Raw genomic sequence first — 14,533 nt, 5'->3', positions numbered from 1 at the left:
TTTTTTCTTCATCCCCTGTAAAAAATGGGTATCCTGTAATATGCTGGATGGCTTAACACAATAATTGGAAATGTTCTCTAATACACTATTTTTTTTTTTTTTTATTATTCCAGGAAGCCCATTGCAGTTCTATGTGGATTATGTCAACAGTGGCCACGTCACTGCCTATGGACCAGGATTGATTCATGGCACAGTGAATAAACCAGCTGTATTCACAGTGAACACTAAAGATGCTGGTGAAGGTGAGCTGGCTCATGGTTGGCACAAAAACAAATTCAAAGTTATTAAATGTTCTCTACTGACATGAAAATTTGACATTTAGGTGGTCTGTCTCTGGCTATTGAGGGTCCTTCTAAAGCTGAAATCAGCTGTACAGATAACCAGGATGGAACCTGTACCGTGTCCTACCTGCCTGTTCTACCAGGAGACTACAACATCATTGTCAAGTACAACAACAAGCATATCCCTGGCAGTCCTTTCGTTGCCAAAATCACAGGTTAGCTTCTATTAGTTATCTTGGCAAAATGTATTCAGAGCATACAATTACTATTGAGTATAAAATGGCAGCTGTTGAACTTTACAGGATATTGAGAATATGATATTGTAAGTGCTAAAATGGAGCGAAATTTGAGGATATTTTTCTAGTATAGCTAGTCCTGGATGGACTAGAGCAGCCTGACTTTCTAACCCCCAAAGGAACCCCTGATTTTTTCACATCGTGGGGAGCCCCTAAGAACCAATGTATTTTCATAGGAAAACTACCCTTTACATTGGTGACAAATGTGTAGAATTCACTCTTAGAGCAGTGGCCAAAATACCACCCTTAGACATCCAAAAATGATTGGTGCCAGTACAATGTAGGTATCATCTTTTGGATGTCAAAACAGCCACATCTCAAAGAATGCTTAGTACCCTTTGGAGAATTACTAGTTCCACAGAACCTTGACTGAAAATAGCTGGACTAGAGCAATGAATAAAATGGTGTACAGTACAATATGTACTAGAGTTGCAAAGGCATATGGGGACTGAAGGCTGTTGCTGCTTAGCTAAAGTTTTTGGCTAAATTTAGGATTGGCAGACAGTTTGATAAAGCAGAAGAACATTATAAATGCACATTCTACTATATAAACACAGCAATGTATGTTTCAATTTATAATGGATAATTGTATGTTCCTCAGGTGATGACACTATGCGCATGTCTCAGCTAAAAGTTGGCTCTGCTGCCGATATCCCTCTGAACATCACAGAAACTGATCTGAGCCAGCTAACAGCTACAGTGACTTCTCCCTCTGGCAGAGAAGAGCCTTGTCTGCTTAAGAGACTCCGCAATGGCCATATTGGTGAGTATAATTTGGTTAGTCTATATGCCAACATAAATCTGGGAGTGCATATCTATGGCGTTTTTTTCCTTTAGGTTACCCTGTTGATCCTGATAAAAATGATTTTTACAAACTGTACAATGAAGTTACTTGGAATTACCTAAGTCTACCAGCTTGTATAGCTTCTAATTTTCTCTAATTAGGAAAGAACCAAATCCCTCTTTCCTCCCATGCGTCTTATGTACAGACCTCTGTAAATATGTATTTAACTACAAAATGTTTTACTACCTTTTTATCCTGTCTCAATCATTTTACCTATGTCTGTTATTTTATGTGGCCTATTCCACAAGGATGCAAACTTTCTGGTATAATAGACAAATAGAAGTCTTTTTTGTTCCAACTATAAAAAAAAATACAGCAAGTAACTAAAAGCCACAACAATTTATATGCAAACAAAAAGCTCTATTTGCACCCATGTTCATTAAAATCAACAGAAACTCCATAAAATTCATGGTAAAATCCCATGGATGTGCTAACCAGGGAAAGCAATAGGGAGTAGTGTCCAAATCAGTCTCTGCAACACCAACTTTTTATCCCAAAAAATTAAAGCTTTGGTTCCAAACCATAGAACAGATGTGGCCTATATTGTTTAAGGCATGCAGCACCATTTCACCACCATTTACACGTCTGTATTCCTGCAATATGCTTACACATGAAGTAGAATACTGACTAAATGACACCTTCAGCCACTCCAAAGTTTCCCCCTAAGGGGCTGGCGGGCCCTGCAAAGTGATCCCTGCTGAAGAATATTACTAGCTGGAGCCCATCACCTTTGGTACACCTTCATGTTCTTGATCTACCTTATACTCCATATAAAAGCTAGATAAGACACGTAATATACTGGTGTTTATTTTTTTTAAATTTGTTTTTATTTGTAACTTTTCATAAAGTAACATTTCTTATTTACCACAATTTGCAGTCCTGGCTTAAATAATGCCTTATCTGTCTTGCAGGTATTTCATTTGTACCCAAGGAGACTGGAGAGCACATAGTCAGCATCAAGAAGAATGGGCACCATATTCCCAATAGCCCCATCACTGTGATGATTAGCCAGTCTGAGATTGGTGATGCTAGTCGGGTGGTGGTCTCTGGCCAGGGTCTGACAGAAGGAAGAACGTTTGAGCCATCAGAGTTCATCATTGACACTAGAGAAGCAGGTAATTTAGTACTTTAATGTAATATTCATCTTTCACTCTTAAAGGTTTTTTTGAAAAGTGCTATCTAAAATATTTGGTGTTTGCTGTAATCGTTACACCGGTCTTTTGCAAATTTAACTGCTAATATGCAGCTTATATGCAAAACTTCTTTGAAGGAAACATTGGATTCCTATTTAGTGTGGAGGCTCCTGATAACACTGGGGTTATACTAACCTATTGAGTTGATGGTGGAACCACTCACATGGTATAATATGCATAGCATGAATTCTGGCTTCACTTGTTATATAGCGCTGACATATCACGCAGCCCTTTACAAAGTCCATAGTCATAGACCTAATGCTCACAATCCAATGTCTCTACCATAGTCATATGTCTTTAATACACTCTAAGGTCAATTAGGGGGAAACATTTAACTAAACTGCATGTTTTTGGAATGTGGGAGGAAACCAGAGTTCCCGGAGGAAACCCACACAAACACGGGGAGAACCTGCAAACTCCATGCACATAAGTGTCCTGGCCGAGATTTGAACCTGGGACTGCAAAGGCCTCCAAAAATTGACCCTTAGACTGTAGTAATGACATATAACTATAGTAGGGACATTAGATTATGAGCCTTTTTGAGGGACAGTCAGTGACATGACTATGGACTTAGTAAAGTGTTGTATAATATGTCGGTGCTATATAAATACTGTGTAATAATATAAGGGCCAGCTTGGCATTTCTGTTTTAAATCAATTGAGAGTAAGCAATCACTTATTTTGGTAGTACGAAGTCCAGAGTACACATGACCCAAGTGTAAGTTATGTGCCACATATAATTGCATGTAATAGGGTTTCATACATTTAGATTAGACATTTTAAATCAAAGTTTTCAATTTTAAATCAAAGTTTTCCATAAGTGAAAAGTTTTTGAAAAGTGACTAACGGTTTTTTTTCAAGACGAAAACTGCCTATTGTATACAATACAGAACGTGACTTGGAGCAGAACCATATGTAAATAAGACTTTCAAAATGTGAGATTTTAAGGAACTTTATATATTTGTGATACTGGACCTAATGTACTAAAGATTTTACACAGTTAGAAATTGATGCAAACAATCCTGGTGAGAGACTCGCCACTAGAGGGAGACAGGAAGAGGCTCACAACACATCAGACTGTTTGCTTCTTCTGGATCTCATCATTGGTGCAAAGTGATATCTGGGATTGCAATTCTAGTTTGTGTTATTGTTTTTTTTTTCTGCAGGCTATGGTGGACTCAGTCTATCTATTGAGGGACCCAGCAAAGTTGATATTAACACTGAGGATTTGGAAGATGGCACCTGCAAAGTGACATACTGCCCAACAGAGCCTGGAAATTACATCATCAATATAAAGTTTGCAGATCAGCATGTGCCAGGTACATAACATTGCTTGGAAAGGCATTTTATGTAAATTATCCTTCAGAACACAAAAAATGATACTCATAGCTGGATAACTTTTCACAGATCATATATAGGGTGGCTGTAGTTATCGGGTATATGACTAGTGTAAAAAATTGGCATCTCCTTTTCATAAAGTTTACCTGGTAACCACTGTTTGATTATTACAAGTAAAGCTGACATTCAGCTATGGGAGCTCCTCAAAAACCAGCAGAGGAAGCACTCCTTGATCTTTAAATTCTGCTATAGGCTGGTGGGGTTTGGAGAGTTTATAGCTAACAATGAACTTGCTTTCCTGATCAATGTTTGAATGATATATTCAAGAATTCCCTTTTTTAATTACCATTAAAATATATAATCTATTTTTTAAAAGTATTCTAAATATCTTGGTTATTTTTTTGTTCTGAAGAGTGAACATCAGGCTTTTTTGGAAAGACATCTTCAGTCTGCTAGGAGTTTACATGTTGTGTAAGAGTGGCTCTTGCAGCTTTGCCACTTTTGTATTTCAGGTAGTCCATTCTCCGTCAAAGTGACAGGTGAAGGAAGGATGAAGGAGAGCATCACACGCAGAAGAACAGCACCATCTGTCGCCAACATTGGAAGCCAGTGTGACCTCAGCCTGAAAATACCTGGTAAGTGATGACAGAATGATTACTGCATTTGGTCTATATGCAAAAAACAACTATGTTCGACTATGTGATTAATATTGGGTTTTAAGATGGGAGGGGACTTCTAAAACGTATATGGGCAGTGCTTTCCAGAGTAAAGGCTCAGAAGCAACTGGGAATATATGGTAAGGAAGAAGTGCTTTTTATTTAAAATTTGGCCAAGCTTTTTGTCTACCATCATCCCTTAGTTGATGCTCTCAGACTCAAGCACATTGGGGAAGTAGTATGAATTTCCATATTCGTCTGTTAGAACCTATAATCAATTGCTGCAACTTGTAAAGTTGAGAGGGGGCGAATAAGTATGGTTGGGTGTTTACTGGACTACAACGGTGTCATCAATGGTCCGCGTCTAGGAGCCGAAGAGCTCTTTGTAGACTTACTACAATAAATGTAAAAGTAATCCTTGGCACTTGCATGTTTTTCAGTTGCGGAGAACCCTCCACTCACTTCATTTAGGTGTAATTCTGCAGATTGGTTTATGCTACAGTTTCTAATGAGAATAATTTATATGTAAGCCTATATGAAATATTTCCACATAAGAAATCATAGAAGCATGGTGTTCTTACATTGACTCCATTTCCAGTGGTAATATTGTTTAAAGCCATGAACCCGTGTAAGCCTTTTAGAGGGTTGGACACATTGGGGGAATAAAAAAGAGCAGATTTATGGCTTGATGCAAACATTTGACATTGCTTTAGAATAGATGGTAATATTTATAGCATATGAAATGAAAGTTGTCCAAGGGGCTCCTAAACCTTTACCTTTGTATCTTTTAGAAATCAGCATCCATGACATGACTGCTCAGGTCACTAGTCCCTCTGGCAAATATCACGACGCAGAAATCATGGAGGGCGAGAATAATACCTACTGCATCAGATTTGTTCCAACAGAGATGGGTGTTCACACAGTCAGTGTAAAGTACAAGGGCCAGCATGTACCTGGAAGTCCCTTCCAGTTTACTGTAGGACCTCTGGGTGAAGGTGGTGCACACAAAGTGCGAGCTGGTGGACCTGGATTGGAAAGAGCAGAAGTTGGAACTCCAGGTATGTGGTACATTGGTAGACAAGCCATCACCAATTGGCACTTTAAATGCAAAAGTTAATGTATTCTGTTCAAGCAAAGGTTTAGCACCTGTTTTTACCACAATGTATAGACATATGTTTGCTTTGTTTTTTTATTTTATTTTTGAAATTGCTTTCTTCCTGTGCAGTGAGAAGTGGTATATTGTCCGGTGTTCTTTCGTAGCATGCCTACATTTGTCATCTCCAAATACCAGTGAAAGGCATTGATATGTACGAATAAAACGGTTGTCTGCAGTTGCTCATTTCATGATCTGTCCTGGAAAGACTGGCTCTCAATGTTTTAATTTGTAATGGATGGATTTGTTTTGTTCTAGAAAGCGAGGTTTTGCCCAGCTTTTAGCTACCTTAGAGAGCCAGGGTAGCTCAGGAGCAATGACATTTTCACAAATTTCCAATTATGAGGCTATTCTTGGTCCCTGTACTGTTTAGATCGACTGATTACTTTTTTTTACAGCAGAGGTACAGGGTTGGTGGTATTAGGAGGAGCAGGGAGTTGATGCCGGCTAAATGATCTGTCTTAAAATGTTATCTATTGATGTGGTCACCTGTCAGTTTTATTTGTTTTGCAGCGGAGTTCAGTATTTGGACAAGAGAGGCTGGTGCTGGTGGTCTGTCTATTGCCGTGGAAGGACCCAGCAAAGCTGAAATTGCTTTTGAAGACAGAAAAGATGGATCTTGTGGCGTGTCCTATATTGTGCAGGAACCAGGTATTTCACAATAGTGCATAGCTGGCAACAAATGTAAAATACATTCTCTTGAAAATCTATTTTTTCATATTTTATTAAAAATGGATGAATATGAATTGAATAGAATGTTTGGATCAAGGGACAGCCATAGATTGCCATAACTTGTCTGTATATGCTTTGCACACGTCTTGGAGAATAACCTATTCAAATGTACTTGTGTTTTCTAGGAGATTATGAAGTGTCTGTCAAGTTTAATGATGAACACATCCCTGACAGTCCTTTCGTTGTTCCAGTGGGCTCTCCATCAGATGACGCACGCAGACTCACTGTTTCTAGTCTTCAGGTGAGGCACTGGGAAAAACCTCAGCCCTTCATGGTTGGGCAGAGAAATTGCCTCCTGAGCAGCTGTTATGAGTTCCCCCCCTTTGTTTGCAGTTGGCTAGGGGTTTCAGATCTTCTGTTGGCAGGTCTTTGTACAAAATCACCTGCGCAGACACTGCTCCATACACACCTATTTTTTTTTTTTTTTTTTTACAATAGATGCTCTGCAAAGAGTATTCCTGTGAAAAGGCTTAAGGCCACTGTGTAGTAATGTGATGCAACAGGTAGCGCTTACTATATGTACCCAATGACGCATACCTGATAGGGAGTACCGTTATCCTTTAAAGTTTTCCTATTATTTTGAGGTGAATTAAATGATTACCAACTGTTAGCTTAGTAGTCCCTATCTGAGATACCTTGTGCTGAGTTGGTTGTAGAAAAGGATATTTAGAACCTGGATATCTAAGCCCTTTCCTAACAACCAATAGTGGCATACGTAAAGGCTCAGGCTATATTGTATAAGTCACTCTCCAGTTAAAGCAAGGACAACCCAGGGGCTTGGGCCTTTTATAAAAGCAGGTCAGCAATGGCAGCTTTGATATTTATATGATTAATTGTCGTAGTGTAAATCAATGCTCTTATTTCCCAGCTGACTCAGGAGGCTTTCCATGTGTTTTTCTCGTGTCTTTCTTAAAGGCTTCAAACAGGCCATGACTCAACCACTGTACCCTGACCTGTGTTTAAAGGGAGAGAGGATTTAGGATTTGAACCATGAATCTGGCTTATTGTGACTGGAGTGCTATACTTAAGTCATTCTCTTGCTTTTTAACTTTCCATGCTTGCAACTGCAGCCCATCACTTCATAAGTGACATTAATAACATGGTTGACTGAAAAATGCCAAAGTGGTTTATCATAATCCGGTCTTTTAAAATTTGCCTATTCCCTTAGATCTAGTAGTGAAAACTAGTTACCTATTTTCAGGTTTGAAGCCTTCATCAGTTTGATTTCCTAAGCCTGAAAATCAAACCTCATGGAGCATGTATCTTTCTGTATTTACAGAGGGCACTGTTAAGTAATACTTGGTGCATTCTTTTTTGGCTATGCTAAATACATTACCCTTCGCTAACATACATGATTCAACACTAGAGTAGTCTAGTGACCCAATGTTTGTTTTTAATTGATATTCAGAAAAATACATTAAAAAAATACAGTAAACTGGCCGGTTGGTCAAAACTGCAAGTTCATTTCAGTCAACTCATGTAGTCATCAATGAGCTTCTAAAAAAACTTGTGATTTTGCTTACCTTGCGTAAACAGTATGCCACTTTCAGGTTCTCCGAAAACAATTTCCTTTCCCTTTTAAACCAGGCTGGGCCAAGTGAGTATCAAGCCTGTGAATGATTTGCCTGTCTTACAAATGTTTGTTTTATGTAACTGTATTTTCCTAAATCATGTAATATATTTTTAGGAGTCAGGGTTAAAGGTCAACCAGCCAGCCTCTTTTGCAGTAAGTCTTAATGGTGCCAAAGGAGTTCTAGATGCCAAAGTTCACAGTCCCTCTGGGGCTTTGGAAGAGTGTGTTGTGACGGAGATCGATGAAGGTGAGTTTATTATTACAGTTGGGGGTACTGACTTTTTTTTAACTAATTAAGCTTAACCTTAATAAAAAAACTGGGACTTTTAGGGCATCATGTGCAACAATGTCTTAAAAGTCAGTTTCTTTAAATTTGTACAGATATTCTAGGGATGCTGCATCTGAAATAAAGGTGAGTGGGAACCAAGGAGTTCATGATACTTAAAGCTTATAATGGAACTTGTGTTAAAACTAGATAGAAGTGTTATCCACTCCAGCATGACTGTGAGTGCATTTTTTTAGTCTGCGCCTTGGAAGCTTACCCAGATTTAAAACGGAACTTTCATAAAAAAAAACTTTTCAAAAGCCCACAATCCAAGTCCAGTAGATCTTGAGTTGTCCCAGTTTCCTTCTTTCAAGCGAGGGTTGGACAGCGGGCCCAGCATCTTCTTTCTCCTTCTCTGTTTTGCTTACGTCAGCCATCTCGCACTGCACATGTATGGAATCAGGTGACGAGTCTGCCTGAAAATGTATTTAAAAAAAAAAAAATAAAAAAGTCCTGATCTCATTGCGCATGCATTAGAGCAGCACAGTTTTTTTTTATATTCCAGGAAAGCTCAATCTCCGGCACGTGCTTAAGAAGCGGCCTGCTTTGGGGATTCATTACATGTATCAAGGAGGCTGCAGGTTTCTCCTTTAGTCTTAATGACCTAGGCAGTAAAAGGTCTCCCCAAATGGTTAAAAAACTCATTTTTTTTATTGTGTAAAAGGGTTAGCCATTCATTTTATATAATAAGAATGTGGTAATAGATCCACTTTAGGAGTTGTCAATTTAGACTTTCGGACATTTTATACTAGGGAGCCAACATAGGTAGTTGTCCACAATGTAGAATTTATCTTGGTGGTTATTTTTAAATATTACAGACCACCAATGATCTAACTGGTATGCTTCCTTGACAAAATTGACAATCCTTGTCTTCAGCCTTGTTAGGTACAACTTTAACAGATGTCATACGTTTGATTTTAACAGTACCTTTTAATTCTGGTAGTGACCTGATTTTACTAGCACAATAAAGGATGACATAAGTTAGATTTTTTGTGATGGCAATAGTTTAATTTTCACCTGTAGGACATTAAATGATGGCAATAGTTTTGATATGGTATACTTTAACTTTGGTATTTGGTGATCTGGTTCCATATACCCGTAAAAACTTAGATAAACAAGGTGTAGGTATGTCTCAATTAAGAACACAAGCTTTAAATATATCTGTTTTACAGGGTTACCAATATTTAGAATTAGGTATTTGTATCCAGAAATGGTTGTACATTGATCTGCTGATCTGTCATTATATTGACAAATTTACGTTATAATCTCACTGGGTTCCTATGTTTTATGTTCTCAGATAAATATGCTGTACGCTTCATTCCTCGTGAAAATGGTCTCTATCTTGTTGATGTTAAATTCAATGGCTCCCACATCCCTGGCAGTCCCTTCAAAATCCGAGTGGGAGAACCTGGTCAGGCTGGTGATCCAGGAATGGTGTCTGCTTATGGTCCAGGATTAGAAGGCGGCACCACTGGTAAGACTTGCTTGTTTTCAGTTGCCTTATTTCATCTTTAAAAATGTCAATATGCTGAATTTCATTGTAAATCGGGCAGTTTAAATATATACTATATACTTAGGTTTTCAAATTATAGAATACACGGTTTGGGAGGTCGTTGGCTGTCTTGTTGGTAATGAGTGGACAGTTGAAGCAAACAAAATAGCCTTAATAGATGTAAAATTATCTTGTAAAGGATATATAACAATTGTAGCCAATGTAATGGGAAGAGCTCCAGCATGGGATAAGTTATAATAATTGGGTTTCATTTTTGATTGATAATAATATGCTCCAAGAAAGGAATCTTTGTTCACAAGCATGTAATGGCTCTAAACTGGATTTGTTAAATGTGATTTTATTACAGAATATAATACCTATTGGTAAAATTGGGCACCTTGACATTAATTCTTTTTTAAATTCTTCTCCTAGGAAATGCTGCAGAGTTTATAGTCAATACCACAAATGCAGGTGCAGGAGCTTTAACTGTTACAATTGATGGCCCTTCTAAAGTCAAGATGGATTGCCAGGAATGTGCAGAGGGCTATAAGGTTACATACACTCCAATGGCCCCTGGAAGCTATTTGATCTCTATAAAGTATGGCGGTCCTTATCACATTGTTGGAAGCCCATTCAAAGCAAAGGTCACTGGTAAGTCCATGCTTCATATAGTAAGTTTTAATTTTTCCTAATTTTTTTCCCAATTGGCACATGAGGGACAATTAAAAAGGTTAGAAAAGCCAGTAAAAGTTTACTGCATCTTGTAGGACCTTTTCAGTTATGATTGAAATGGTAGGAACTGGCGTAGTTCTGAGCAAATGTATGTTGGGTTAATTGGGGGTCTGTTAGTCCACTATTTTAAAATGTAATCAATTTTAACCTCTGCTAGTCATACAACCTAAGGTAAATGTGTGGTGGAACTAATCTGGTGCCAAACATATTTTTTGTTAATACATTCTTTTTTACATTTCTTTACCTACTAATCAGTCAGGAAAGCACACTGATCTGTAATTTATTTAACCCTGCTTTTGTTAGGTACTTTTAGTTATGTACCGTACCAAAATGATAATTTTCGTTGCCTGTATCTTGTTCTTAGGGCCTCGTTTGGTATCAAGCCACAGTCTTCATGAGTCCTCTTCAGTGTTTGTAGATTCTGTCACAAAATCTGAGGCCCTCACTCAACAAGGATCCTTGCCTAGAGTGTCATCAGATGCAAGCAAGGTAGTGGCGAAAGGTCTTGGTCTGAACAAAGCCTTTGTTGGCCAAAAGAACTCATTCACAGTAGACTGCAGCAAAGCTGGTGAGTTTTTTTGGTTCCATAAGCACTTAAGTCAGATGCATCTATGTGAAATGAAAAACTTTTTTTTTTTTTAAATGCTTAGTTTAGAATTTGGTTGTGAACAAATGTATGCTGGACTACGACAGACAAATCCTGGTAGCCAAGTAATTTGGCACCTGTGCAGTCTCTATTATCCAGAGATAGTGGTGGGATCTGATTCAATTTGTGTACTTTACCTTTTTCATGTGATAGTAATTTTAAAAATAGTTTTACATTTTTTTTTGGATAGGTGGCTGTATAGTTTACCCACAAGAGACCATGGTCAATTGTACGGTATAAGGCTACTATATCAGTGTTCTCCCTTATGGGCACGTATAGCATCCTTGCCTATGAAAATTAATGTGTTACAGATTATATGGAGTTGGAAGCTCTGCATCTTTACAAACAAGAAATGCTGCTAGTGGGTATAAAGGGCAGCCACATGGAGGTGTCTAAGAATACCAAATGTTAAGGGTGGGAGAATCTTTAAAACCTAGAGGTTTCGATGATCCTTGCTATGATGGGCCAGTGGATATGTGTGAAGTAGGAAGAGTTTGGATTTCGATCACTGCCCATTCAGAATTAAAAATTTTTAATTTAATATAATATTTTGTTCAGTGGGTCTTTTAAAGTGAAGTTTAACTTGATATTTTTCTTGGTTTATTGATGCTAAATTTATTTTTCTATGCAGGTAACAATATGCTGCTCGTTGGGGTCCATGGACCAAAAACCCCATGTGAAGAAATTGTGGTTAAACATCTTGGAAACCGGTTGTACAACGTTACGTACCTCCTGAAGGACAAGGGAGATTACATTTTAGTGGTTAAATGGGGAGATGAGCACATTCCAGGCAGCCCATATCACGTGTCTGTGCCTTAATTCACCACCCAAAATATCCCCTCATCCTGACTCCCAACCCTTCCCCCCCCCCCCCCCTTACCCTATGTGCGTATCTGATGTACAGCTGCCTTACTTGCAACCGCTTCTTCACTGGGTTGCAGAGGTTAGCTTGGGTTTGGGGGTCTTGCTTTGCTGGTTCCAAGTTCATGCAATGGCCATATTAACCCCCGTGGCACTGAAGGGGCAGTGTGTAAACGGGTGCATTAGGTCATATTGTGAGGGTAGAGGAATGGTCAGCCATGTTGGACAGCAGCTTATACAGTAAATCTGGCACTTTTATAAAAAAAAAAAAAAAAAAAATCTGTAGTCCTTTTGGAGATAGCTGCTAACAGTCTGTAAAGGGCCATCACCTGCTCTTAGTGGGCTGCTTTGTATACCATATGCTCCCATGTGCTATAATGCCCTCCTTGTAATTGTTTACATGTTCTGCCTTACCTTAAACTGTAAGGGATAAGGGATTTCTAAGATGGCAATAAGGGTTCAATGGGAGAGCAAGAGACCTGATGAAGCATCAAGATCACTAAATTATGTAGTCTTTTAAACTTCTCCCAAAGTTCCTTGCTAGTATTTTTATATATAGATTTCTAAACCCTGTGGGAGAGCTCTGCCATTTTTCAGTACCAGCATTGCTTTCCACGATATAGAAACTTAAAAAGCAACCACTACCTTTTGACCACAAATCAACAAAAAGATTGTGTTGGTCCTTTTTTTGTCCACTTACCTTTTAAGCAGAAATGATGGTCCAAACTAATAATGGGGTCTTTTTCTCTCCCTCCACCCCAACTTTCCAGTTTTTCCTGTTTTGTCTGTTTTAATGTTGTCCCCAGATGCTTCATTGGGTTGCTAGCAGTTTTACCTACCAAAGGCCATTTCAATTGGTTTGCTTCCAAGTTAACCAAATCTTAACTAAATTTTTTCATAATATTTTTTTTTTTTGTGCACGACTACAGTACTTTTGCTCTTAATGATAACAATAAAAGTCTGCTTTTAATCCTCATTTTGTGGTCTTATTTATTTTCTGGCTTTAGTAAAGTGAAATGTCCTATATCATTCATGACTGTTGCTTATATGTTCATGCATAAATGCAGTGTACAGTTTGTGGTTTCCTTGGCATATTTTTCCTTAAAAACAGACTTTCTGCAGGATCCTATTTTTTCAAGAGCATGTGTTCAGATGTGTCTAGTATTGCAGAAAGGAGTACACAAGTAGTAAATCTGTTTATGCTCTGTGCCTGCAATATTCATTCACAGTGTGTGTTTATAATATTATTAATATTAATAAACAGGATTTGTATAGCACCAACATATTACGCAGCGCTGTACATTAAATAGGGACAATAGATTAAATATGCTGGTAGTGACACATATTTCCCCAAATGGCCCTTTGCAAAGACTTTTTTTCATATGACATTCTCTCAGGAGGCCAGGAATGTTCTTTTCCTGCAATATGGGACATATTCTTTAATATAATGTCCTTCTGTAATTGTAAAGACTTGGGTGAATGATGCATCTGGAGAAGAGTCTTCCTTTCCTACAAAAGGCCTTGTATATCTTGTGGCCTGAGTAAGGTTTAAAACGCTGTCTGTTCCAGAACAGAAGTTTACAACCATTCTGGATAGAAGCTGGTAAGTTTGCAAGACAAAAGTCCCTCAAGATGGGACAATACCATAAAGCTGTGGGCACAATGAAGGGCTCGACATTTCCACTTATGGGATGGTCAAACGTACATGCAGACTAACTTTAAAGATGGTAGTTCAAAACAATGAGTGTCCTTTACATCAGAAAGCCTTTGAGACCGAAGGCCTGCTGTCTTCCCACGAGTAGACCTGGTTTTGAAGGTTTTCCTTGTTCTGAGGTCCAACGAGCTGAAGGACGACTGGCAGTTTCTGATGATGTAGGGGTTTTCCCCGTGCTTCATAAGTTCCTGAAGCATTTCTTGTAGGAGCCGCCCTTACTCCTAGCAATCGGCCCAAATGACCAACGTACCTGCTTCTAAAGAGTGTTTGAGCTCCATTTTATCTCTCCATCTGGATATCCTCCCAAGATTCCCTGCTCCATCCAAACCCAAAAAGGTTGTGACAAATAGCCTGGCTAATGCGTCTAGGCTTCTAACAAATAGGTGATTAAAAAACATTTTTTTTTTTAACTAAAGCTACCAATATCTAAAATCACAATTTGCAATGATTTAGTCGTCTTTGCTTCCTCTTACCAGTAGTAGGCAGCATCCCACAAGTGTAACTTATTCTGGAATTCCTTCAGGCCATGATATTAGCTACTTCTGCATTCACTTGTTATTGCTAGTTGCTCAGTCCCTTCTTAATGCAAGTCTTTAGGCAGTAACTATAAAATAATTCCCCAGAAGGCAAATATTCCCTGCATGGGGCCTACTGTTTGTTGTATTTCCTTGCATAGGATGAGACTTGGGTCCAAAGCC

General features: G+C 38.5%; 1 protein-coding gene across 4 annotated transcripts in view; it reads left to right on the top strand.

Moving 5' to 3' along the window:
• FLNA (filamin A) overlaps positions 1-13,097 on the top strand; it is a 100,676-nt gene extending 87,579 nt beyond the window's left edge. For all 4 annotated transcript variants that reach the window (XM_072429703.1, XM_072429701.1, XM_072429702.1 and 1 more), the window contains 14 exons: positions 114-242; positions 323-496; positions 1,179-1,340; positions 2,333-2,536; positions 3,780-3,932; positions 4,464-4,586; positions 5,399-5,665; positions 6,274-6,411; positions 6,618-6,733; positions 8,180-8,312; positions 9,688-9,864; positions 10,315-10,533; positions 10,979-11,182; positions 11,892-13,097. In XM_072429703.1, the coding sequence (XP_072285804.1) occupies positions 114-242; positions 323-496; positions 1,179-1,340; positions 2,333-2,536; positions 3,780-3,932; positions 4,464-4,586; positions 5,399-5,665; positions 6,274-6,411; positions 6,618-6,733; positions 8,180-8,312; positions 9,688-9,864; positions 10,315-10,533; positions 10,979-11,182; positions 11,892-12,079 (2,387 nt within the window). In that variant the 3' untranslated portion in view covers positions 12,080-13,097. The remainder of the gene's footprint in view (positions 1-113; positions 243-322; positions 497-1,178; positions 1,341-2,332; positions 2,537-3,779; positions 3,933-4,463; positions 4,587-5,398; positions 5,666-6,273; positions 6,412-6,617; positions 6,734-8,179; positions 8,313-9,687; positions 9,865-10,314; positions 10,534-10,978; positions 11,183-11,891) is intronic.
• Positions 13,098-14,533: the final 1,436 nt, after the last annotated feature.

This window comes from Pyxicephalus adspersus, chromosome Z, assembly GCF_032062135.1.
Source record: "Pyxicephalus adspersus chromosome Z, UCB_Pads_2.0, whole genome shotgun sequence".
In the NCBI taxonomy this organism is placed as follows: domain Eukaryota; kingdom Metazoa; phylum Chordata; class Amphibia; order Anura; family Pyxicephalidae; genus Pyxicephalus; species Pyxicephalus adspersus.
This window is presented reverse-complemented; position numbering and strand designations above follow the sequence as displayed.